This window comes from Hyaena hyaena, unplaced genomic scaffold (assembly GCF_003009895.1).
Source record: "Hyaena hyaena isolate Hyena2069 unplaced genomic scaffold, ASM300989v1 scaffold_11, whole genome shotgun sequence".
NCBI lineage: Eukaryota > Metazoa > Chordata > Mammalia > Carnivora > Hyaenidae > Hyaena > Hyaena hyaena.
This window is the reverse complement of record NW_024080643.1, coordinates 7,394,327-7,422,145: the sequence shown is the minus strand read 5'-3', so window position 1 is coordinate 7,422,145 and position 27,819 is coordinate 7,394,327. Positions and strand designations below refer to the sequence as shown.

Genomic DNA, 27,819 nt, shown 5'->3' with positions numbered 1-27,819 from the left:
CCTGGCCAGTCTCAAGCTTGCATGCATATTCCTGCTCTCAGCAGTTGAGCTCAATATCTTCTCTCATTTTTGTCTGTTTCCAAACCAGTTATGCTCATTGCACTTGTTACTGTAATTATTTAATTAAATATTACTGTGAAGTAATGGGGTTTTCTGCACCAGAAAGCTGAAGGTAGAAGTTACCTACTTGGGGACACTAGGACTTTTTTTTTTTTTTTTTGCCTTGAGAATGTAGCTTCAAAGAAACTGAACTTGGTGAAAGACACCAGAAGAGCCTGAAATGGAAGCACTGAGCACAGAAGACAGTTTGTGAGTTTTTTTTTTTTTTTGAATGGTGATATAAACTTCAAATATAAAAGCATCAAAATTTAGTCTCTTATGTCTGGCAACACCCTGAAATGAGTGAGCCGCCAGGCCCCACCAGAAGCTGTGATGTCAAGGACGCCACGGTGGGGCGGCTGCCTCCATTCTTGTTCTGGTGCTCAGCTTGCTTCCCTGGGTTAATGGGCCTCGATTCAAGAAAGGGGTATATGTGAAGTTCATTTGCAACAATGCAAATATTTGTATCAATGAAAAATGAGTCTGAAAAGAGTTGCTGCAATAAAAATGTGAGAGGAATACTTTAGAATTGTGTTATACAGGGACACTACTTCTAATTAGTTGGGGTATGTCTGCAAAGAGTGGGGAAATATCACAAAAATTGTGAAGGATTCTGCTTCATACCTGTCTTTAACTGATAGCGGCCACGTTAGGTAAAGATGGATTCTACAGTTTAAAACACTGAGAATTTCCTCTGCTACTTTACTGCTTTCTCACACAGGTGTTCATGTCATTTACCTTAGTTTCCCCTGTATGCTAACATTTATGCACTCTTTATACCCTCTTCCAGATTTCCAAAAATGTTAAATATGTATAAGCCTATTTTTTGTAGGATCCCACTGTTTTATAAATTGAAAAAAATTTTTTAATATTTACTTTTTTGAGACAGACAGAGAGAGAGAGAGCGTGCGCACACACCCCAGTGTGCCAGCAGGGGAGGGGCAGAGAGGGAGGGAGAAACAGAATCCCAAGCAGCTCCAGGTTCTGAGCTGTCAGCACACAGCCCGATGTGGGGCTTGAACCCACGAACGGTTAGATCATGACCTGAGCCAAAGTTGGACACTTAAGTGATGAGCCACCCAGGTGCCCTGCATTGTTTTATAAATTTATTCTCTGATTAGAACTTTTGCTATGTCCTTTGCTTCTAGTCTTTGAGACAGTTTCTTATATATAAAACCAAATATCTTAGTAATTAAATTTGCAAAGCCTGTGGTGTGGAACCTTGTCAAAGGGGTTACTGAGGTATAATTTATATGATGATACAATATACTTGTTTAAACATACAGTTTGATGAGTTCTGACAAATTTATACACCCATGTCACCACCACCCTAACCAGATCCAAAATGCTTCTAGTGCTTCCGGAGGCTGCCTCACGGGAGCTGCAGTCAATTCCTCACTCCCTGTCAGCCCCAGGCGGCCACTGATCTGCTGTCTGTGAGTGCAGATGTGGTCCTTTTCTAGAGGCTCACATCCAGGCAGTGGCGCCCTGTGTACACCCGTTTCAGGCTGATCATCCACGGTGCACTTATCGCTAGTTCGCTCCTTACACTGCTGAGCAGTATTTTACTGTATGCAGGCAATTTGTTTATCTCGGCACTGGGTGAACACTTGGGTTGTCTACAGCTTGGGGCTATTATGAATGAAGCTGTTACGAACATTCATAGCCAGGTCTTCGGGTGAACATGTTTTATTTCTTTGACTAAATACATAGGAGCAGAATTGCCAGGTCATATGCTAAGTATACATTAAGAAGCTGCCAAATTTTGTTTTCTAAAATGTGTGTTTCTTTCACATTCCTAGATGTAAAAGAATCCATTTGCTTCAGGTCTTAAAGGCTTAAAAAAAAAAAAGGTCAGTCATTTATGTATGTACTCATTATCGATGATAGTTCTAGGAAGTTAGAATGTACAAGGCAGTGTGTTACATATTTACATTTTATTATTTACTCTACAAAACACTCTAACAGACTAAAAACATTTAACTCTAACTGGCACGTACTCAACAGTTCATGCACCCTGAGCTAGTTTTTAATATTACCATCAACATTCTTGGACTGGAGTAAAACTGACTGCTCACGTGTCCTGGGGTTGTCTCGGAAACACATTTTCACTTGAACATATTTCCAGCACTGCAAATATCAGCCTTGGCAAATTCCTGGAAAATGTGCACCCATTTATACCTATTGCAGCTTTTTCATTTTTCCCCCTATTCTTTATGAAGGTTTAAGTTTTTATTTTTCTTGTTCCTTTTTGCGGGGTGAGGGTGTATAAGAGTAATTCTGAACATATCTATGAAGTCCTTTCTCTTGTATTATCATTATCATTATCATAAAAAACAAAACCCTAAAAAATGTAGATGCTTACATTGATTTCTCCCATAGGAATCTTACACTTTGTTCCTTAACAGTTTCCCTCAAGGCTGTACTACGGAAAATTTAACACTTCTGAATGTATAAATGATTTCTTGACACTGCATATGTAAGCAGTGGATATAGTTTTGATTTTAATGGAAATGTAAAATCACACAAGCACCCAAGTGTTTTATAAGCCAAAAATAAGTAGAATCTACTTACCTTAAAAAATTCCTTTTTCTCAACCATCTCATTACCATCTGCATCCAGCATTTTAAAAGCAACATGAAACCCAGTATGGGGTTCTGCAATTAAGTGAAGAGTGAGTAGTTATTTAAATGTTGGTGAAATGCAAATTATCTGCTAAGCCATAGGTCTTCAAATTTGAAAAAAAAGCTTCTAGAAACTATTATGTAAGCTCTTCAACAGAGAAAAATGAACTCTTCTTATAACAATTTTCAAGGGCTGATCTATTTCCATAGGAGTACTGTTCTGCTATTAGATGCTCTGCTTCTCAAAGGAAAATTAATTTGAGAACTTTATTTAAGTCTACCAGGGCTTTCCTAAATTCTCATAGTAGCTTGGCTATTTTCATACTGATTATTACTCTTAATTTCCCTTTCTCAGAGTAGGGTTTTTGTTTTTTAGGTTTATTTGAGAGAGAGCGAGTGAGCAAGAGCGAGCAAGCAGGGGAAGAGCAGAGAGAGAGTGAGGGAGAGAATCCCACGCAGGCTCCAGACTCAGTGTGGAGCATGACACGAAGCTCGATCTCATGACCGCAAGATCATGACCTGAGCCGATATTTAGAGTCGGATGCTTAACCAACTGGCGCCCCTCACAGAGTACAGTTTTTAAAAAACTTTTATTTTGAGGGGTGCCCGGGTGGCTCAGTCAGTAGAGCCTCTGACTTCAGCTCGGGTCATGATCTCACTGTTCGTGGGTTTGAGCCCCACATGAGGCTCTGTGCTGACAGCCCAGAGCCTGGGGCCTGCTTCGGATTCTGTGTCTCCCTCTCTCTTTGCCCCTCCCCTGCTTGCTCTCCCTCCCTTTCCCTCTCTTAAAAATAAACATTAAAAAACCCAACTTTATTTTGAAATAATTTTAGACCTAAGAAATGTTGTAAAGATAGTATACTGAGTTCTCATATTCTTCACCCAGCTTCCTCTAATGTTAACATGTTATGTAACCACACTATCATTGTCAAACCTAAGAAATTAACACTGGTAATAGTATTTTCAATCGAACTACAGACTTTATTTGGATTTCATGTTTTTCCATCAATGCTATTTTTCTATTTTAGGATCATATATAACAAATCATGTTGGGGGCGCCTGGGTGGCTCAGTTGGTTAAGCGTCTGACTTCGGCTCAGGTCACGATCTCACGATTCATGAGTTTGAGACCTGCATCTGGCTCTGTGCTGACAGTTCGGAGCCTGGAGCTTGCTTTGGATTCTGTGTTTCCCTCTCTCCCTGCCCCTCCCCTGTTTGTGCTCTCTCTCTCAAAAATAAATAAACGTTAGAAAAAAGAAAGAAAGAAATCATGTTGCATTTAGTTGCTATATTTCCTTACTCTGCTCCAAGCTGTGGAAGTTTCTCACTGGTTCCTGGATTTTCATGACCAGTCTGGAGAGTACCGATCAGGAAGTTTGAAGAATATCTACTGATGGTTTTTAAATATGTGAAAGCTAAGTCTCATTCTTCTGTTCAACAAATCTTTTAAGGAGACAAAGTTATGCGGAGCCACAGTACAAGAGAGGCAGGAGAGATAATCTCATCCAACAGCATCATTTTGTTGACACAGAAACTAAGATGGCAATGACAATTTTCATGATAAAAAGACATAAATACCAAACTTCCAAAACACTGTTTGGCAAGAACAGAGAATTCCACATGTTCATAGAGAAAAACTGTGGGATACTTACTGGTGAGGATTGTAAGCAAGAAAAGATACTCAGTATAAGATATCAACCCTGAAAGAGAGAAAATAAAAACATCAGAAAATAAGTCTTAGTTTAGAAGTAATTACACATAGATACTACACAGAGACTTCACCTAATTAAAAACACACACATTGTTACTTTAATTTACCTCTCTCTGGTACAGTGGAAAACTTCTATAGTAGAGAGTAAGGTACAGTACTAATACTTAAAAAAAGATACTGGTTTTTTTCATCGGGTTACTGTTACTAATAAAAAGGGGGGAGGACGTTGGCTAGCAAAAATCAGGTATCCAGAACAGGTTTTATTTGCATGGCACTTTATGCAATTTGTACTCAAATATCACTACTCATTAATATCTCAAGTGAAGCAAATTTAAACGTTCAGTAGAGGAACAGAGGTCTTGATATACCAAAGGCCAAACTAGATCATTTAAGAGAATTAAATCTTCGCGGCAGTAACCCGACTTTCCTTTGGGAAACCACTCCTACGGCATTCTCAACCACGCAGGTCAGGTGGGTGCCCATTCTCCCCTCTGACGCTGGATGGTGCGTGGCCTACGCCAATCACGTGCCCTCACGGAACCCGCGCAGAGCCTGCGAGCAGCTGACCCGAGCGAAGGAGCACTCTGCGCTGGTTAGTCCGGCTGCGGGGACTTGCGATGGGCCTTGACCTGAGCCAGGTCGTTCAGAGCGGAATTTCTGATGAGAATGCTGAATCATCCACTTCATTTTTTTTTCCCCCTCCGCCAACCCTCCTGGGCTTTGATGATGTGAGAATGTTTCACTCAGGAATGCGAGGCAGTGGAAAGAGTGCCTGGAACTGCCAGACAGCCGGTGTGCAGGGCCTGAGAATGCAGCTCACCTTAACCGGCAGGTATGAGAGATGGATGCTGGTGATGTCTGAGCCCTGGATCAAGTTGAAATTGAAGCTAACTCTGTGTCTGGCCACTCGCTCTGCGTCTGTCCTTTCTTGCTCAAATAGATAGTGTCTGGTTTTATGTGGATGCAGTGAAATGAACAGCAATAAATACATAAACTGTATCTTGTAAATCATGGCTTCCTGATAAGTTAAAAAAAAAAATTTTCCCTCCGCATCATCAGTTTGATAGAATAGTGAAATACACAATTTAAAAAACCTCTATTATGGAAAACTTCAATCATACACAAAAGTAGAGAGAATATAATGAATAACTGTATTATATATATCAGTTTCAGTAATTATCAGTTCATGGCAGATTTTGGTTTATACCTCTTTTCATTCCCTTCTCCCCACTGGATTATTTTGAAACAAATCTCATATATTATTTTCACGGTAGAAAATTCAAGCTGTAACTCTAAAAAGACAGCTCCCTCCCTCCAAATGATTATCAACAGTTCCTCAATATCATCAAATTCGTATAACTTTGACAAATGTCCCTGTATCAGAAACATAATTTTTCCAGTGTTTTCAAATCAGGATTCAAGAAAGGACCTTGCATTGCACTTGGTTAACGGGTCTCAGGTCCCCCTGTTTTTTTACTGTGGCAAAATACCAATAACAAAATTGATCATTTTAGTCATTTTTAAATGTACAGTGTATTAAGGAAGTTCACATTGGGTTGCAACGATTATCAAAACTTTGTCACCACAAACTGAAACCCCATACCCATGAAACATGAACTCCATTCTCTTCTGCCTCCAGTCCCTATAATCTCTCTCCGATTTTCTGTCTCTATGAATTTGTCTACACTAGGAATCTCATATAAATGGAATCATACAATATTTGTTTGTCCTTTTGTGTCTGGCTTATTTCACTGAGCATCATGTCATCACGGTTTACCCACATGGTAGCATGTGTCAGAATCCCAATCCTTCTTATGGCTGAATAATGCTCCATTATATGCAAAGGCCGCATTTTGTTTACCTGCCATCTGCTGATGGAATTCGGGTTGTTTCCACTCTTTGGATTTTGTGATTAGTGCTGCTACAAACAGTGGTGTACAAATATCTGTTTGAGTCTCTGCTTTTAATTTTTTTTGGGTATATTCCCAGTGGGAAACTCTTGGATCATATAGTCATTCTATGTTTAATTTGAGTAACACCCATGCTTTTTTCAAAAGCGGTGGCACCATTTTCCATTCCTGCCAACAGTGCAGAGGTTACTCTGCGTTTCTCCACATCCTTGCCAACACGTGTTAATTTTTTGCTCGATAATAATGGTATTATGTGGTATCTCATTATGGTTTTGATGTGCATTTCCCTAGTGGTTAGTGATGTGCAGCATCTTTTCATGTGGGAATTAGTTGATGTGTATCTTCTCCGAAGAAATGTCTATTCCAGTCTTTCCCTTTCAGTTGGGTTGTTTGGTATTTTTTTGTTGTCGTTGTTACAGGAGTCCTTTATAAATACTGGATTTTAACCCCCTATATATGATTTGCAAATATTTTCTCCCATCCTGTGGGTTGCCTTTTCACTCTTTTAGTGTACTTTGATTCACAAAAGCTTAAAATTTGTCTTTTGTCCCCTGTGCTGTAAAATCTCTTTAAAAAAATCTAGGGATTCTCCCTTTTCTTTCCCCCTTCTCTTTTAACACAGTTGTTAAAGATGTATAGTCATCAGTCCTGTGAAGTTTCTTAGAGTCTAGAATTTTGCTGACTGCATCTTCTTGGTGTCATTTCAAATGTTCCTGTAACTTCTATATTTTCTACAAACTAGTACTTGGATCCAGAAGTGTGCTGATATTCACGCTGGATTTTTGGCAAGAATCTGTAATAGATGGTGCTGTATACTTCCATCAAGGAGGCCAGAATAAAAATGTTTATAAAAAATGCGAAATATTACTAAGAGGCAGTGACAGTAAAAGTGACAGACTTTGGAAATATGTGAAATCATCTTCAGAGTTCAGATAATCAGAGAGAGATGTCACAGAGGAAGTAATTCTAAAAACAGTCTTCAAATGATGGATGAAACTTAAATTAAGTGGTGTGGGGTAATAGATAAGGCTGAATATGAAGACTTAATGTGAAAGTATGAAAATTAAAGTTATTGGTTGTCAGAAATATCATGCACGTGGAAGAAGCAATGGGACTAAGGCCACTGTGGCAGCCTAGACACGAGGAATGAACGCCCGCAGAGGGTGATGGCAGTGATTTGCCCTCATGGCTCCCCATCAAACAGCACACAGACTCAGGCCCAAGTTCACAGCAAGGCAGGTGACAACTTTACAGCCAGGCAATTCAATGGTTTAGCTACAAGTAACTACAGGCATATATCTTAAATTTAAATAATAACATTAAAATAATATTTTTAATGACTTACATTTTTGTGCATTACCGACTTCTTGGTTGTTTTTATTTTGGAGCAAGGGTGCTTCTTTTTTAATCAAAAAGCCCACAGTACGTCTTTGGATATTTTTCCTTAAAAATATTCAGGCTATTTATATGGGGAGTGAATGAATTAAATGTGTTTTATCGTATCTTGTACCTGGGAGAATTGCTCTCGTGTTAGTTGAAGGATCAAGGTATTTCATCCCTTGGCAGCCTCAAAAAAGTGGAGAGCAGCTTTTTTTCTAATTTTCAAAGGAAGATGGCAGTGTGAAAAATGGCCAGATTGCCAGACTGCCGTGGGCTTAGTGCCAACAGGAGGCCTCACTCTTCTCTTCTCTACAAGGGCACACGTCCTCTAAATGGGGGCTTTGTGAGACAGAAAGCGCCAGTGTCCTTCTTTGCAAGGTGACTTAAATAAGAAGCCTGAATAAACAGAGTTGCGGCGGTACGAGCACACCCACACCATCAAGTACACTGTGAACAATGCCGTTCTGAACAGCATCCTAGACGCCTGCTCCCTGAGCAGCTTTTAAAGGAAACTGAACTTTGGAAAACAGGAGAAACAGTTTAACATGTGTATCTTACATTTAACTGTAACCTAAATGCGGTTCAATGGCAATGTTTTAAAAGTGCATGTCAAATAGGAAAATATTTTAATAATTACTTTTAAAAATCTGTTAATGACTCCCTAAGGAAGGGCCACGAGAAGAGATGATTAAATTCTGTTAATTACTACGCTTCTCTAAAAATATTTTAAATTTGGAACCATTCTAAAAAGTGACTTGCTGTGGAATGCAGTTTTGAGAACTGTTTCCCTAAGAGAGATGAACACATCTATCATGAGGACATGTTTATATACCTTACAACGTATTTTTAAACTAATATTCAGTACATCTTTAAGAACTGTATTATACTGAGAATTCTGCTGTTTAAAATTTAAAAAAACTTTTTAAATGTTTATTTATTTTTGAGAGAGAGAGATGGAATGTGAGCAGGAGAGGGGCAGAGAGAGAGAGAGGGAGACACAGAATCCGAAAAAGGCTCTAGGCTCCAAGCTGTCAGCACAGAGCCCGATGCTCGGCTTGAACCCACAAACTGTGAGATCATGACCTGAGGTGAAACTGGGCACTTATCATCTGGCTGAGCCCCCAAAGTGCTCCCATAACTCTGCCCAGTTTACAAAAATGCCTACTAGCTGTACCCGCGGGAGCCACGGAGGAGCAGCAGCCGTGGTTCTGCACTAGCCCTTGGCCGTGGGCCCCAATAGGGGCCACAAGGTGACTAAGCCTGTGGGCGAGCAGAGGCCCCGCTGCGGTCACGGGCGCCTGGGCAAGCACACCGAGTCCGTGCAGGACATGATCTCCAGGAGACGCGCAGCTCTGTCCCCTACAAGCGGTGAGCTGTGGAGCTGCTCAAGGTCTCCACGGACAGGTGTGCCCTCAAGCTCGTCAAGAAGAGGGTGGGGACACCCATCTGTGCGAGGGAAGCGGCAGCCACGGCCGACTGAACCTCTCCCCTCTGTATGTAATAAAGCCTTCTTGGAACTTGCAAAAAAAGCATGATAAGTTATCTTTTTCTTTATAACGATGTGTGGTGGATGAGTTATTTTCTTATTTCAAGGATATACTATTTTTTGCTAGTTATGTAAATGTTGATATTCGTGTTATGTGGCAAAATAGAATTATTTTAAATTGTTCACAATGTAGCTAAATTTTACATTTTTCTTCAAGTGACTTCATTATTATCAACAAAGGAATAAAAAAATCAACAAAGAAGTATATGTGAAAAAAGTGTATCTGCTGAATCTCCATAATATTCGAATTAGCATTTTTTCTTTAAGTTGAAAGTATACATTTCAACTCATGCATTTCAGAGAAAAACATGAAATGACTGTTGTTAGAGCCTCCACAAGGTATTTTCCCTGATCTGCTCCCTGTAAATCTCCAGAGGCAGGGAGGAGAGAGGAGGAAGAAGATAAATCCCCAGGAGGCAAAACTGGAAGACTGTATCTGGATGCATCTGAAGGCTGGGAGCGCAGAGAGAAAGGGATGGAAGAGATGCGCTGGGTGAAAAGCGGCGCCAGCAAGGGACACTGCGAGTGAGGCTTCGGGGTGTGGCCAGGGGAGCAGCCGGGCTGGGCATGGAGACGCCGAAGGGGACCTGAGAGTGGGCAGCACGCACGGATCCTGCCTGGGGAGCACCCGTGGCAGATGCGCAGCAGGAGGAAGGGAAACTGATGACAGAAAGGGCGGTACCAAGAGAACCGGGAGAGTGTCGCGTCAAAGAGGACGCGTGCGTTGGGGACCCTGGCTCTCGGGCACGGTGGGGGGGGGGCGCTGCACGGGCGTTGGCCCCGCTGCGCCTGTGCCAACAGACGGCTCCCCGCTCTTCACAGGGGCGGCAGGCGCTAGAGCCGCACACGTGCGCGCAGGGGCGCCCGGGGCCCGGGGAACGCACACCCGCCTGGGCACGCCGGGTCCTCGGCCGAGTGCGGCAGGGGTGTGGGGGGCCGTCCGAGTGGAACGCAGGCGGGCCCGGCCCCAGGCCCCTGGCGGCCGCTTACTTTCCCGAGGGCGTCGTGAAGTCGTGCTGAGTCCCGGCCCCACGAGTCCTTCCCCGGCGGAGGCCGCTCCTGCCGCTCCTCCGTCCGTCCGTCCGTCCGTCCGCGCCGCTGGGGGGGCGGGGGGGACGCAAGGCCGCGTGTTGCTTCGTGAACGCCGTCTGAGTCAGCTATCCTTGCGGTCATATATTCCTTCCGGTTCGTCCTAAAGTCTGTCTCTCACTCATTGTCCCCTTTTCTCTGTTTCTCACCCTAACAGCCGGACGCACTCCGCCTGCAGGAAAGTGTCAGGCCTTCGGCTGCGGGCTTCCGGCTGGTCTTCCCAACAGTCCGCCGGCAGGGCCTTCTCCCCAGCCCTCCGGGAACGCTGGCCTCGAATGCTTCTAGAAATCCTGGAAACGTGCAATGCCTTTTTCCTTCTGGGAGTGCGGCCGGCGCTCCGGCTGTGCGAGGAACCGGGACGAACTACTCGCAAGGGGGGCGCGTGCGTGGGCTGCCGACTGTATCCCCCGGACGGAGAGGATGTACGTACGGGGGGCGCTACTGACACTCTCCCTCCGGCCCCCCACGCACCTGTGCAGACAGACACCCCCCCGCCGCGGGCCTCACACGCCGCTTCCCTGGGCGCCGCTGCCGACGCGTCCGACGCGGTGCTGCGGGGGGAGCCCCTGGCCCTCCCCCGGGGCGAAGGCAGCGGGAGAACTGACTGCCGCCCGGAGAACGAAGCCTGTGACCGCAGCTGGGGACACGGGAGCGCCGGCCCCGCCGCGAGGGCAAGGGCTGCTTCCGCTCTGACATCTCCGCTCCACGTCACCCTCCAGGTGGACACCGCCCTCCTCGCCCAGCGGCCGCCGCCCTCCTGCCGAGGTTGCTACACTTCGCCGTCGAGGGCATCAGCCCCGACACGGGCTTGCTCACGGCGGACAGGCGGCCCCTGCATTCGAACTCCCGCCACCAGGACGGCCGCTCGGGTTGCCGCAGTTTAGGCGGCTCTGGCTGAGTTTCATGGAAGGACGCGGAGCGGGAGGAAAGCGCTGGGACGGCGACCAAAGCCCACGAGACAGCAGGGGTCCAGGGGCGGGGCGGTCACCGGAGGCCGCTGCCTGGCACGGGGGCGCGCGAGCACCACGCGGGGCACGGAGCTGGGGCGGGGGGCGCAGGAGCGAGGTCCTCCTCCAACATGGCGGACGTGCGCACGTCACCGAGCGGAAGGGCCCGAGGCGGCGAGGCTCGGCGGGGGCCACACGGCGAGGGCGGAGGGGGCGGCGGCCTGGACGCTCTTGCCTTCACTTCGTGTAAAGAAAGAGAGGCCTTTAACATTCACAAAATTCGGGGGCCCGGGTGGCTCGGTCGGTGAAACGTCCGACTTCGGCCCAGTAAACGGTTGTGGGTTCGAGCCCCGCATGGGGCTCTGGAACCTGCTTTGGATTCTGCGTCCCCCCCCGTCCCCCCACCTGCCCCCCTCTGTCTCGGTCTTAAAAAAAAATTCACAAAGTTCTTCTGCGCACAGGATAGAATACACTTCATGATGAATTTTACTAACTTTAATAATTATTTTCATGACTGTGAACACAGAATATGATAGTAGAGATACGTCCTTATTATCTACAGCCAGGAAGTGCAATTTAAAACCCTGTTTTGTGCTCAAGGCTGCAGAGATCGGGTTTATTTAAGTGATTTCATTTTATAGGTAATGCACTCTGAAATAACTACACACGGTAATAGTTGAATATCTTCAGGTTAAAGAGTATCTACCTAGTTCAAGAAAAGGAAAAATATTCTATAAAATAGCTGTAAGTCATTAAACTGATTAAATGTTGGTTACTAGTAGGGGCAAAAATTTCACCTAGTATATTTTAGAAAACTTTTACATCAAAAGGAAGTGTCTAAATGAAAAAGAAAAAATTACTTGATAATTTCAGGCTTTTATACAGGTGCTGATAAATGGCTGATGTATTCGTTCTAAAATTTATGACAGTATTGCTAAGTGGATTTAATTTTGTTGGTAAGTAATACCAATGATAACTGGGAAAAAGATCCATATAAGGTACCAAAAGTTTTAATTGGAAAATATTTTTAAAAATATGTAGTCTTCACACTTTTAATTCACAGAATGGCTAACTCAAATTATGTAACAAAAATATTCAAGAGACTCACTGAAATATGTCAGAATAATCTGTAATCAGCATGTTAATGTTAACATTAATTACCATGAAATGTAATCAGCATGGAATACAATTTTAATTTTTTTAATGTTTATTTATTTTTGAAGGAGAGAGAGACAGAGTGTGAGCGGGGGAAGGACAGAGAGAGAGAGAGACACAGAATCCGAATCAGTCTCCAGGCTCTGAGCTGTCAGCACAGAGCCCGATGTGGGGCTTGAACCCATGAACTGTGAGATCATGACCTGAGCTGAAGTCAGACGCTTAACTGACTGAGCCACCCAGGTGCCCCTGGAATGTAATTTTAGATGAGTATCTGTTATGTGCCAGAGAACATGTTAGGCAACATGCTAGGCAAATGACCACACAGAGTTTTCCTCTTAGAGAATTTATGGTTTAATTAGAAATACGAGAGACAGTACAGTGTAACTAAATGCAGAAAATGAGAATAGTTTTAGAGACAGCTTTATCAGAGGAGCAGGAAGCCGACAGGCAAGGAAGTCTGGCTGGGACAGCAGGTGGCATTTCAGGCACTGCAGAGAGTGGAAGGTTAATGGTGGGGAATGAGGCCTGCAGAGGTACTTCTTTTCAGAAGTGAAGTGTGCTTCTAAGGTCCTTGAAAATGAGTCTCTCTTGAGTACTACAGATTAATCTTTTATCTCGTAGGTATCTTTCTCTTAAAATAATTTTTTGAAGTTTATTTATTTTGAAAGAGAGAGAGTGAGAGAGCACGCATGTGCACAGGACAGAGAAACAGGGAGAGAGAGAATCCCAATGCTGGAATCGAACCCACAAACCTTGAGACAATGACCTGAGCCAAAATCAAGAATGGGAGATAGAAACAGAGACAGAGCATGAGCAGGGGAGGGGCAGAGAGAGAGGGAGACACAGAATCTGAAGCAGGCTCTGGGCTCTGAGCTAGCTGTCAGCACAGAGCCCGACGTGGGGCTCGAACTCACGAACCATGAGATCATGACCTGAGCTGAAGTAGGACACTTACCTGACTGAGCCATGCAGGTGCCCTCTCTTAACTTTCTCTCTTCAGTTTTTATTTTATGAATTTGCCTTAAGAGTAACTTTTAATAGAATTCCTAAAATTACATACTTAAATTAATACTTGATACAAATGCTGAATTAACCTACTCCTTATTCTAATATTCAAGGTCAAAATTATTTTGGAATTCTCCTTCCCCCTGCCCCAACTTCCTTTCATCAGGGGAAAAATACAACCAAACGGAGTTTGGGGGCATTTGGGTGGCTCAGTCGGTTAAGCATGTGACTTCGGCTCAGGTCATGATCTCACGGTTCATGGGTTTGAGTCCCACCCACATCAGGCTCTGTGCTGACAGCTCAGAGCCTGGAGCCTGCTTCAGATTGTCTCTCCTTCTCTGTCTCAAAAATAAATAAACATTATAAAAACATTTAAAGTAACTGAGTTTGTATTTACAGAGATCACTCAAGTTTCACAACTGGTAGATATAGTATTTTCTTCAAGTCTCAAAATGCTTTCAGAAAGTGTCTGTCGTGAAAGGACACCTCCAAGATGTAGCTGTGATCGAAATACCAGTTTATGGGGTTTAAATACTGTTAGGTACTTGGGACCTAAGACCACGCTAAAGTTCCAAATTAACGACAATTTCCTTAATTAACTGATTTAAAAGGTATTATTTAATTTATAAATTCACTAATAAGAGGCCAAGGTCCAATTAACATCTGATAAAAAACATCCAGCAATTACATTACTGCCAATATTATCAGTTATAAATTTCCAATGTGCCAGGCACATACATACTAAGGAAACTGAAATTAACTTGCACAAGTTAGCTGACGGAGTGGGAATCCAAACCCAGCTTAAAGCCCATGATCTTCATCAGTGTCTACAGCTGATAGCAGATACTATAAATGTTACAAACATCTTCCTCTATTACATCCTTCCAACAACCCCATAAAGGCAGGCATTACTATGTTGTTTTAAAGGCGATGAAAATGAGAGTGAAAGAGATTAAGTAACTTCCTGAGGTCCTAAAACCAGGAAAAATCTGAATGTTTTAAGTCTGCAAATCCAGAATATACCCTTATTCACTACCCAGAGACTACCTCCCAGTAAATTCCCATTAAAAAAAAGTAAGGAGATTTTTAGCGTCTTTCAGTACATAGCGATGTTGTGGTGCTGATGGGAGGATCAGGTGAGGGGTGGGGTGGACTGGAGTCCAGCTAACTAGACAGTGTGATGTAAGGAACACTGGTAAAACAACACTGAAGTCTAGACACTGCCCCACTGAGGTGTGGGCAGGAACTGATGCTAATAATAAGCAGTCTGACTGCTACTGCCCCATGGAGCTGGGAGCCAATGTTCCTCCTCCTTTGTCCTGTTTCGATTTCCTTCTCTCTGGAATGTCATGTGATATACTTACTCTCATTTTAAAACTCACATTGACATACAGAAACAAGGAAGAAACAAAGGGTGATTTGGGAATGTCATAAATCTCTTGAGCTAAGTGGTCACAAGTCTGTTCTCAGTAAGAGGGTCATGAGCCACTGATTTGGAAATTACATTTGCAGCTTAATTCTCCAAGTCCTTCCTCAGATAACAGGAGAGAACATTCCCTGTTACTCACTCATCACCACCTTCGGGTGGACCCTTCGTCTGCCTGTCACAGACTTTGGGCCGTGAATGAAAAGGGCCAGTGCAGATCAGATCCTCTGCCTACTTGCACCAGTATATTTAAATATTTCCCACCGGTGCGTACTGAAGTGAAATTCGACTTGAATAGATAGCAGAGCAAAGCTAAATGCTATTTAGGAAATGTTTTACTACCTGTCTATGATTCTGGGCAGGTGACTTAAACCCCCTGTGCCTCAATTAGCTCATCTATAAAATGGGAGTATGAAATGAAGGTACCTTCCTCCAAGGAAAGTTGTGAGGATTGAACCTAGTAATACAAGTAAAGGGCTAAGTGTACTCGCTGATACACAGGAAGCCCTCAGTAAATATTTGTAGGTGTTAACGTTGTTACTGGTCACGTGCATTTGTTTGGAAGCTCTTGCGGCACCGCGTGTGGGGGTCAGTCCCCTGGGCGAGCCCCTGACTGACCATTCCTCGTGCCTCTTAGGGGCCCCTCTCTCTTCCACCTGTTCATCAAACCGACCTGCTCTCTCAGGGCCTCTTCTGCCCTCAGCGCTTCCTACGTGGTCACATCTGCAACTGTGGCTTCGAGTGCCATTTTAGATGACGGCAAGAAAATGTGGACTCCTCCTCTGCCCCCGCGCCCTGGTGAACGGCACCATCATTTACCTAAACCAGGGACCTGGGCCTCATACACGATGCCTTTTTCCTCCTCCCTGCTCACCTGCGATCAGTCATGAAGTCCTGTCCATCTACCACCCAGTAACACCAAAGTATCTGTCAGAGGTACACTCCTGTCTCCATTCGCATTCCCCCCTCTCAGCATACAGCCTCGTACCGTCATTGCAAACCCTCCTCCTCAATCCACTCACTACCCAGCCGCTTGACAAGTCATCGCTCTATTCTGACTGGTCACTTTATTACTTTAAACTCAGGGGCGATCCGCTCCTCTTAGGTCTACATCTTCAATCCGTCCTCTACAGTATGAATGATTAAGGTTCCGCCTACCTCTGGCTGACGTCCAACTACCCTCAGCAGCCTCAGCTCCCCTTCCAAACTGGTACCTACCCTCTGTTTACACAACTGCACGCTGCTCTGTGCTTCATCTTCCTTGACCCAACCGACCCCCCACTCCTGTGCCCTTACCCAAGCTTTCCCGCTGTGCTCTGAAATTCTCTGCTCCAATGCTAATTCCAGACCTTTTCTCTTCTAACCTCTGACAAAAACTTCTGCTCCTTTGAGGCAAATGTCATCCAGCCAGACCACTTTCCGTTTTTCTTTCTAGTGACATCCACCAAGTTGTCCCCTCCTCATCTTCCAGTCACCGACGGCTTTAGGGCCTGGTTCATAGTCTTTCTCTCTGCTAACAGTCTCTCAGAGCCTTGAGAACATTCACTGTGGTGACTTTGCCACCTCCTTCTGCTTCAGCCATCTAATCCCAGGACTATACCGGGAACCCCGAGACCACCCGGAACCGCTCCATCTCTGAAATCATAAATCTCAACACTTGACTCTTTGACGTCCAGTTCTTTTCTGCTCTGGGACTCCTAAACACCTGCTTGTCAACCTCACTGACAGCTCTCTCTTCCCTGCTCTACTTTCCTCTTTTCATCTCCCTTCTACCTTCTTTTATAATTCGACTTTCTTCTCCATTATCTTGCTTAGATTCCATGGCTCAGTACTTAGAACCTCTTTCTCCCTCAACAGCCGTGACTCCCTAGCCTGTGGCTCTTCTCCCTCCCATCTGCTTAGCAAAACCCTGACTCTGATACCACCGTCCAACATTTCCATCCCTCTATGGGGCCCGCAGGAGAACTGTCCCACAACTGCACTGACCGCTGGCTCTTCTTTCACGACCGACACCATCTTCCGGTCCCTTGAGGCTCTCTAGAGCTCTCTGGTTGGGTCCTTTCCTTATCACAGAAGTTACTTTGAACCTCCTTTCTCCACATGTCCTACTTTATAAAGAAAACCAAAGCTATCCAAAACGACCTGCTTCAGTTTCTTGCCACTGAACTTGCAAAATCTGCATTCAACACCCACCCACCTATACATCCTTTCTCGCTGGTGTGATGGAAAAGCTATGCACCCTGTGCAATGCTGACCCTCCCGCTTGGGCTCTGAGGCCATCCCTTCTCTCACATTTTCCAGGGTTCTGGGCCACCCATACTTCCTTTCTCTCATGTTCTCTCTCCCTCTCATCAACAGGAAGCATGCTCAGGTCTCTGGGTCTAACACTTGCCAGCACTCCCCTGGCTTGTCTCTGCCCCCAGCAACGGACCTTTCATTCCTTTTGCTCACACGCAGGTCTCTCAAGTGCTCTGACCTTAATTTTCTCTTTCCCTAACACTCTCTCCTCTGGGCTTCTGTGTTAACGTTCTCGTGATTTCTCCTCCACTTCTTTGATCACTCTGCCCCAGTCCCTTTCTTGGGCATGGCTTCCTCTTCTCCTCCCTTACATGCTGGGGTTCCTCTGGGTCTCTCTGAGGCCTCCTCTTCTTACCTTAGATACCCAGCCCCACATCTCCTCGCCACACTTTTTTTTTTTTTAATATTTTTATTTATTTCTAGGAGAGAGAGAGAGAAACAGCGTGAGCAGGGGAGGGTCAGAGAGAGAGGGAGTCACAGACTGAAACAGGCTCCAGGCTCTGAGCTGGCAGTCAGCACAGAGCCCGACGCGGGGCTCGAAGCCACGAACTGCGAGATCATGACCTAAGCAAAAGTTGGATGCTTAACCGACTAAGCCACCCAGGCACCCCTCCTCGCCACACTTTAAAGTTGTAATTCTAGTGAGAATTTTACTATGATTTAAAAACATCTATCAAAGAACATGATGTTAAAACACTTTCTTGGTAGATTCTCTACTGTATGCAGGCCTCACAACTTAATTCCTTAATAATATGCCAGTTAAATAAAACACATACATAGAAATTTAACAACAAATAGAAATTACCTTTGTCGCCAAGGTCTCTAAAAAAGGTGGATCCACAACGAGCTGGTGGGGCTCCTGCCAGTATATCCTCGATACCCTTTGAATACACATTAAAATCTTTCAGTTTAACTTACAGAAGCTCATTTTCTATGTTACCAAAAAATAAACAAAAAGAAATAAAGAAAGAACTTTCTCCCATACATACTGCTTACCTTTTTGCTCAGCTTCTTCACTGAAGTTTTACCTAAAGCAAAAAAGGAACATTATTTAGTATCCATATTCCTTGGTAAAACTCAACTTCCACTAAGAAAGAAAATCATTTAAAAGACAAAATACACAACTAAATATAAAAGAGAAAACATAGTCAATTTAGCTAATGTCCTTGTACCAAAGTTATGAGCCAAGAATTCCAAGTCTAAACACAATGATTATTGTGTGTTTTTGTAAGACCTGCTTTTCAACTTCACTCACCCTACTTCAGATATAAAATCTTACCATCATTTTTTTAGTTCTCTTAGTTGTCTGCATTATAAATAAATTCTTAAATCATAAAGATGATTTAAAAATTCTGTCTTTTTGCTTTCACTGATTAAAAAAATACATTTGTGTTTTAGAAAGCCATCTTTTTGAACCCTGAAAAGTTCTCTTAAGTTTACAGCTCTTCAGTTAACTTAAAAGTCTAGCCAACATGACTATCCATTCTAAAGTAATGTTAGTTTTAATAATTTCCTATTGGATAACAGAGAATTAAAATTCTTGAGGCCCCTGTGTGGCTTAGTCAGTTGAGAATCTGACTCTTGACTTTAGCTCAGGTCATGATCCCAGGGACACGGGACTGAGCTCCATGTTGGCCTCCACGCTCCAAGCATGGAGGCTGCTTAGACTGTCTCTCTCTCTCTTCCTCGGCCCCTCTCTCCTGCTCTCTCTCTCTCTCTAAAATTAAACAAAACTTCTTCTAGATGTTTAGCCATCTTTTGTACTGCGTACAGCATTTCCCTCTTATCCACTATAATTCTAAAGCAATTAGTTGCTTCTTTTATTGAGACTTATTCTGACGATAGTCTCAAGTCATTTATACATCTGGAATACCGAAGAATGTTTTACAGCACTTTGTCTCTTATATAAGCCATGTGCATCACAAACTCCCCTTTCTGCTCTCAAGATTATCTTACCTATGAGGTTCCCTCAGTACAATGAAACGGTCTATGAAAGTTTAGGTGACGGGTTTTTTTTCAATGTGCCTTTTCTGTAGGGTGGGATGCTTGATTTGCACTATAAATCTACTGGGAATGAATTCTACCATTTGGAACTAATAAACTGTCAAGATTTTAGTTTTGCATTATAAAAACAGTAGCTGTGAATATGACTGTCTCATTTTTAGAAACATCTGTGACCATGTATAGAAACTTAGATGTTACTATTCTTGGATAATTTTAAACTATTATGTGTCACCCATTGACAAAGAACCCTAGATTCTAATGTTAGGTGCTAATATACCTTTAGATCATCAAATAGACGAAACTTATCATTTAATTTACAAATCCAAGGGTTTGTGTGAATGTGTGGTAATTCAATGCCAATAACAAATCCCAAAAAACTATGTAATACATGTATTTTATCTACCTCTGTGTATTCTATTAAAAAAAGAAACTAATCATGATTCACTTACCTTATATTGCTTTTCTTAAAGTCATATTCAATTTATTCATTACTATATGCAGTTTTATTTTTAGACAATTAAGGTTAGTTTCCAAAAAGATGGAAATCCCTGTACCCAACTGAAAAAGTATTCTAGGAAGTAATAAATGACATCTAGAAGGTGACAATATGGATGGTTTCTAAGTAAGAAGATTATTTCTAAGGGGTCTTACACTTGCTTCATAGCTACATTTCTTTTTGGTCTTTTAAAAATCTTTGAGCTTAAAACAATCCTTTATTTGAAACCAAGTGAGAAAGGAAGGTAGCATTTCCTTCCCTGCCGCTGAAGTCTTGATGTCAAACACCTAAGCTAGTAACATTCAGTACTATATGGATAAAATAGAGTAATGTCGAACTAATTGATAATATATTGAAAATACAACACCAGCATCACACATAAGAACTAGTAAAACCCTATCGAGGCAGATTCCATCTCTGCCCTTACCTTAAGGTAGCCCAGTGATTAGCATTTCAATATTTACTGAATGAATAAGAATTAGAAAAGATTCCAGAATGTCTTCTTATTCAGATCCTTGCCTTTCAGTGGCTGATAAATTATAATCCCCATTTTACAAATAAACCAAATGAGGCCTACTGATGTGCAAAAGGAATTAGGTCACAACATGAGCAATGAAGGATTCTCACCCAGAATTTTCAAAACCTGGTGTTAGATGCCTTGAGCGCTATTAAAGTAGTAACTGGGAACCTGTGGTCCACTCTCAGCACGTCGGGAAATTTCTCAGAACTCAATGATCAAGTATGAGGTAGCCAGACAGGCAACACCGGTTACTGCATGTAGATCACAAGTTCTGCTTGGTACCTGAATAGGCATTTGATTATACAAAATGGAGAAACCATGTGCCTAATAAGCATGTCTTGTGAAAAACATTTTTTAATGGAATCAATAATTAGAAAATGATACAGAAATTATCTTAGCTGACAAAAAGGGATCACTCTCTTACATCAAATTCATTTTTAGATAAAAAGAAAAAATAAAGTCAGAGCTACCAGGGGTGAACACCTAATCTCTTTTGTTTCCTTTCTGCAACTTCATAAACTTTTCCTTGAGTAGGAGAAGGGGCTGCGATGTCTCAGACCCAGAACTCTCTGGCAGGTCTCTCCATAGGGGTGTCTGGCCCAGATGCGCCTGCTGGCACGCCACCTGCTCAGGTGCTGTGCCACGGAGATGGGAGAGCAGGGTAGGAGGCCTGGGGCCTGGTCTACAGTCTGATGAGCCACGACCTTTGTTTTTCTCACAGCAATGACAACAGGACACATTTATTAAATATACCCAAATATACTTAGACACATTTTTCTAGTTAGGAATAAAGAATAAAATCCATCTGTAAATAATCTAATTTTCCTTCAGGGTTTTTGGATTTTTTTTGGGGGGGGGGGAGGGTTTTTTGGAAGGAGGGGAAAATTCTTGCTTTTCTTTAATTATTTCTACTTTCACACACATAAAAAACCCAGTCTTATTATATAGTCGCTATTCCATATATATTCAGGTACCCAGAGATGGAAATAACAGAACGGGGGAAACAGCAGCTAAGGTAGATCTAGAGTGGGGGCTGTAACGCTTTATTGTCTGAGCGTGAAGAGTGGAAAATACACCGTGGTTTCTCCTGGCAGGGGAAGGCATCGGATCTTGAAGGTCCCTGAAGCACTGTGATGGAATTCTGGCTCAGGAAGCAGAATGTTTTTGAAGGTCTCCACCCCTCCTAGGGATTCCACCATGTGGCTTTCACTGTTTACAAAGGATTTCTGAAGTACTAGTGCATTACTACACACTCAGTATTGTTACAGGTCAAATAAAATCTTTGCCTCCAGCCAAAATAGTGTTATTTGATGATCATAACTATAAAAACATTATTAATTCATTTTGCTGGAGGTAAGTGGGATTTTGACACAGAAATCAGACAACAGAGACTCTGTCGTCATTTCCTATCTTTTGCATGAATGTACGGAGCACCTCAGTGTCAGGGTCAGCATATGAAAGAACTATTACTCCAATACTTGCTTGAATTCAGTCACAGCTAATATGGAAACCGAGGCAGAAAATGACACATTAGCAAAACAATTAAACTTCCTAATATCACTAATAAAAGTGAAAACTGGAGGAAAAAAGGAGGGCAAATTAAACAGTGTTATTTTCCTTCAACAGAGCATGTGGCCTGCTTACTTCTACTGGAATAAACATAGCAAGAGATGCCCTCTGGTTGGTATTCCTTCCAGAGGGAGACAAATGGTGATCTCCTAAGAGATCTACAACTGGCCTACTTGTCAACTTTTGCTAAGCTGCTCTTCAAATACATTTCAATTGGTCTTGAAGGGGAAAAAAAAGTGACTTTTTTTTTTCAGAAAAGAAGTAAAATTGTATTTGTTTGCAGATGATATGATACACGTAGAAAATCCTAAAGACTCCACCAAAAACTGTTAAAACTAATCAGCAAATTCAGTAAAATTGCAGGATATAAAATTAACACACAGAATTTAGTTGTGTTTCTTATTCATTAACAATGAAATATCTGAAAAAGAAATAAAGGCAATAGTCCTTTTCAAAATAGGATTGACTTTTAGTGTGAAATAATATGAAAACCATTATAAATCGCAAATTATTTAATTCCAGTTTAAAAGCTGATGTAAAGGGAGAAATACAGCCCCAGCTAAGAAACTAAAAAAACGGGGAGAGGGCAAGATCTGTATGGAGAGCGTCTCCAAATAAGAAGTGCACAGTTAACATCTGAAGGATTGGCGTGAATCAGCTCGGTGCTGACACATGGAACAGCCAGGAGGGCCTGACAGTCACCTCTACTGTGATGAGGAGGGAGCACGGGGAGCCACGCAAGCAGCTTGGGTGGCAGGAAGCTGAGGTAACTGCTATCTGAAGACTTTTATCTTCTCTTTGAGTAGGTGACCAGGTAGTTTGCTACAACATGGATGAAAAAGTGTAAGAAACAGCGTGTATGCATCAGAGATTGCCAGAGAACAGAAAAGCAACTGATTTTTGTATAGAGATTTTTGTATATCCTGTGACCTCACTTAATTTTAGTGGTTTTATTTGTGAATGCTTTTGTGATTTTCTACACAGATAACCCTGTCTCTGAACACAGACATCGTGAGCCCGTCCTTTAAACCTGTGGGTCTCCTTCCCCTTTCTTGCCTTTCGCACCGGCTGGGCCTTCCAGGACAGCGCTGACTATGAGCGGCAGAGTGGACAGCCTTGCCCAGTTCTGGATCTTGGGGGCAAAGCAGTCCATCGTTCACCATTAAAAATGGTATTAGCAACTGCCTTTATGTCCATATGGCATCTTGGGATCTAGCCTCCAAAGGGCCACACTGCCACTTCCATGCAAGCTCTACGAATTGAGGCAGTCACTAAGTTTCAAGGGGAGGGGACACAGGCTCCACCTCTTGATGGCCAAGCTGTGGAAGAGCACAAGGGAACAGAAGTACTGGTGCAGCCATGTTTGGAGATACAGTCTGCAACTTCGCCGATTTATCGCCTGTGTGCAATCTGATCTGTGTTCTTCACTAAAGGAAATTCTGTCCAGTCTTCCAATACCCTCTGTTAAGTCCTGATTCCTCTAGCCCCAACTGACCTCTCCACTGAAACCTTACCACACTGAAGCCAGTCTGTTACCCAGACTCCTATTTTAGACTGCAAATTCCACTAACACAATAACAGTATCTGTTTTACTCACGTTTATCCCAATATCCAACACGGTGCTTGCGGGCTTTCATCCTGTTCTTCCCCACGGGAAAATGCATGTTCCCCAGTTGGGGGTGAGGTGGTGAAGAGTCAGGGGGCATGGAGGTCTCAAGTTACTTGCCATCATGCACTCTGACAACTAAGGGAATCCTCACTGGGCTCCATTTTAGCTTTGCGTGTGTTTATAAGAAAGCCCAGGGTAGAAATGTTTATGTGTGTAGAGCAACCAATTGGAAAAAATGTGGTACTTTTGTATAGTGTTCAAATGCCGTGAGAGTAGATTATACTTACAGCCCTGGTCAATTCAGGTACTGACTTCATGTTTAACTGGAGGAATGGGAATAAAACTTTTCTCAGTGAGTCCTTGGAAGCCTGATACAGCAATTATATTTTAGAAAATGAGTTTAGCATCAATCTATACTTTTAAAACTTTTGATCATATAAAAACAAGGTACTTCCTATACATCAGTTCACTTTTCTACTAGAATTGTACATAGATGGATGTTTTGATTCACATACCTGCTGCAAACCACAAGGAGCTTTGGTATTAGAAAAGCACATCAAGTCATGTTTTTATTATTTTAGTGTCTCCATTTATGTTTTCTTTTTAAAAATATTTATTTGAGAGAGAGTGTGTGTGGATGCATACGCTCAGGGGAGGGGCAGAGAGAGAGAATCCCAAGCAAGGTCTGGGCTGTCAGCACAGAGCCCGACATGGGTCTTGATCCCATGAACTGTGAGATCATGACCTGAGCTGAAATCAAGAGTTGGCTTAACCAAATGAGCCACCAGGTGCCCCTCCATTTATGTTTTCTGAACTATAATAATTTAAAATTTTGTTATTTTCAATGGGTACAAGGATTAGCATTTTTTATACATGTTATTTTCTAAACCTTTATTATGACATATTTCACATACCACAAAATCCATCCCAAACAATGTAAACCTATTAGCAGTCACTCCTCCTCCCCTGTTCCTAGGCAACCACTAATCTACTTTCTGTCCCTACAGATCTGCCTATTCTGGACATCTCATATAAATGAATCACATAATATGTGGCCTTCTGTGGCTGTCTTCTTTCATTTAGCATAATGTTCTCAAAGTTCATGTGCATTATATGGCAGCTTGTACTTCATTTTTTAAAAAGAGCTGGATAATATTCCGTTGTATGAATATACTATATTCTGTGGATCCATTCATCTGTTGGTAGGCATTTAGTTTGTTTCTGGTTTTTGGCTACTGTGAATAATGTTGCTATGAACATTCACGTACAAATTTTTGTGCAGAGGTATGTTTTTACTTCTCTTGCATGGCAGAGCTAGGGGGGGAACTGCTGGGTCATACAGTAACTCTTTAACATTTTGAGGAACTGCCGAATTGTCTTCCAAAGTTGTACCAGTTTACATTCCAACAAACAACATGTTAGGGTTCTAATTTCACCACATCCTTTTCAACACTTTTTGTTTGTCAAAGACTGGTATTTAAGCACAAGAAATTTGAAGCATAAACTTGAAACTAAAGGAACTTTGGAATATCTTGAAATCACAATGGAATATGTCAATAATGAATGTCCATGGGTTTGAACTGCATGGGTCCACTTATACATGGGTGTTTTCATTAAGTATACGTACAGTACTGTGAATGTATGTTCTCTTTCTTATGATTTTCTTAACATTTTCTCTACCTTTATTATAAGAATGCAGTGTATAATATATATAACATACAAAATATGTGTGCTATTAACTATATTATCAGTAAGGCTATTAGTAGTTAAGTTACTGGGGAGTCAAAAGTTATATGTGGATTTTTGACTGCATGGGGGTAGGTACCCCTAACCCCTGTACTGTTCAAGGATCAACCATACTAGCCAAGACCTACTTCAAATACATCTAATAAACTGAAACTAAGCATAAGCTGTAGTCAATTTGAAAAGCATAAGACAGACTAGGAAGTTCAGTTTTCTAAACTAGCTAGCTCAATCAGAAGAGTGTGTGATTCTTGGTCTTGGGGTCATGAGTTTGAGCCCCAGGCTGAGTGTAGAGATTACTTAAAAATGAGTATGTTAAAAAAAAACTTAAAAAAATAAAATGTAGGTTTTATTAGTGGGGAGATGTAACTGAGCCTAAATCCTGCTGTCTCTTTACGAAAACCTGCAGAATAGAACTCTTCTTGGTCACACGACAGCATTTTAAAAAGCAATGATGAAATATTTCAGGAAGATCATCCCTACTTTCTTCACTGAAAATGAAGTAAGTTGGTGCAAAGACTTCTTTAGGGAAACAATCTTTTCAACAAATGGTGCTGGGACAACCCAACGGATGCTCAAATGCAAAAGGAAGGATGTGGCCCTCACCTCTTACCACATGCCAAAATCAACCCAAGTGGACCATGATCTAAACAGAAGAACTACAACAGGCGAAAATTTTCATGAACTCAGATTAGCTTACAGATTCTTTAACAGGACACCTACAGCATAAGCAAACAAGGGGCGCCTCCTCGGTGGCTCAGTCAGTTAAGTGTCCGACTTTGGCTCAGGTCATGATCTCACGGTTCGTGGGTTTGAGCCCCTCATCGGGCTCTGTGCTGACAGCTCAGACCCTGGAGCTTGTTTTGGATTCTGTGTCTCCCTCTCTCTCTCTGCTCCCCTCTCACTCACGCTCTCTCTTTCAAAAATAAACATTTAAAAATAAATTAAAACAAACAAGCAACCAAAGGAAGAAAAATGGATCAACTGGACCTCATCAAAATCAAAAACTTTTCTATGTCTAAGGAGACTATCAAAAAAGGAAAAAGACAACATACAGAATGGGAGACATTTCTGGAAATCATTTATCTGATAATGGTCTACTATTCAGAATATATAAAGAACTCTTACAACTCCACAATAAAAAGCTAAATAAGCCAAGAAAAAAATGGGCAAAAAATATGAAGATATTTTTCCAGAGAAGACATTCGAGTGGTCAACATGCACACAAAGAGATGCTCAATATCACCATTCATTAGGAAAATGTACATTGAAACCACAAGATAACACTTTACACCTGCTAGGGCGGCTATAATAATAATAAAGAAAACTACAAATATTGGAAACTAAGAGGTTTAGGGGAGGATGTGGAGAAAGCAGAGCCCTCATGCACTGCTAGTGAGGATGTAAACTGGTGCAGACTCCGTGGAAGCGTCTGGCAGTCTCTCAGAAAGCTAACCAGAATTACCGCGTGACCTAGCATGGTCCTAAGTACACACCCAAGGAAAGTGAAAACGTGTTCACACAGAAGCCTGCACATGAATGTTCAGGGAAGTGTCTGGTTCTCTGTGATAACCAAAAAGTAGAAACAACCATCAAGTGATGAATGAAAAAACAAGAACAGTATGTCCATAAAATAGAATATATTCAGCCGCTTAAAAATTAAATATATGGTATAACACAATGAACCCTGAGAACATTATGCTAACACAAAAGGACAAATATTGTGTGATTCCACTCATAAGAGGTATTAGAACAGGCAAGTTCATAGAGACAGACGGTAGATCAGGAATTTAACAAAGATCTGGAGGGGGGAGAAGGGACTACTGACTGAGCCCGCAGCCCTACCCCAGACCTTCCGAACCACCACCACCACCACGGGAGGGAGGAGGAGAGCTGCAGATCTGTCACAAGCGCTCCAGGGGAAGGGATTATGGAGCGAATTTGGAAAATTCTGTTTCACATTTGATTAAAGAATGAAATTACACCTAATTTTATACAGCTGAAAACAATCTCAGGCCAGCCTCTAATCAATACCTATGACAGTGGCAAAAATAAGAACTATATATTTTAACTGTAACCATTTTAAAATTGAAGATTCATTTTTGGAATTTCAGAAGTCCAAGACCAATACACAAAGACATGGGCTCACACAGGCAACCCTGGCACACACACCATAATAAACTGCCAACAGGCTAAACTGAATTTGGCCTATGTTGTAAGTATAAATAAAGGCACTCGATAGTCAGGACCAGTCCGGGGCACAGTTCCTGTGGTATCTTTGTACTGCTCTTACTCCTCCCCTCGCAGACACTCCCTGACGTGTCTTCTGTGACCTGTTTTTGCTTACACTTGGCTCCTGGCACTAGAGGGTTAAGCTGTGACTTTATTCGTAAGGGGACTTATATTATTAAAAGGCTTCTGGTTGTGGGGAAAAGTTTTTTCAAGAATGAAGCTAAAATCATAGTCCAACAAGTGGTGGAACAGGTATTTTTTATGGGGTAGTGGTAGCACTGATTTCCCTCAAATATTATTACCAATATATAAAACGTAGCTGCATACACAGGAGATACAAATATCTGCTTTTTCTGTCTTAGGAAAGAGTTCTTATGATAAAACTCACCCTATTATCTTAGCCCAGACGCTTTTGGTTTTCCAAAGCTACATAAATTCATTAATGTTTGGTTTT

At 42.4% G+C, this 27,819-nt stretch overlaps 1 protein-coding gene across 1 annotated transcript in view; it reads right to left on the bottom strand.

Moving 5' to 3' along the window:
• Positions 1-27,819, bottom strand: part of MICU2 (mitochondrial calcium uptake 2) — a 127,121-nt gene that overhangs the window by 50,432 nt on the left and 48,870 nt on the right. Inside the window, exons 3-6 of the mRNA XM_039255028.1 lie at positions 18,189-18,220; positions 17,998-18,073; positions 4,375-4,422; positions 2,674-2,756 (exon numbers count right to left, since the gene is read on the bottom strand). Coding sequence (XP_039110959.1) covers positions 2,674-2,756; positions 4,375-4,422; positions 17,998-18,073; positions 18,189-18,220 — 239 coding nt within the window. The remainder of the gene's footprint in view (positions 1-2,673; positions 2,757-4,374; positions 4,423-17,997; positions 18,074-18,188; positions 18,221-27,819) is intronic.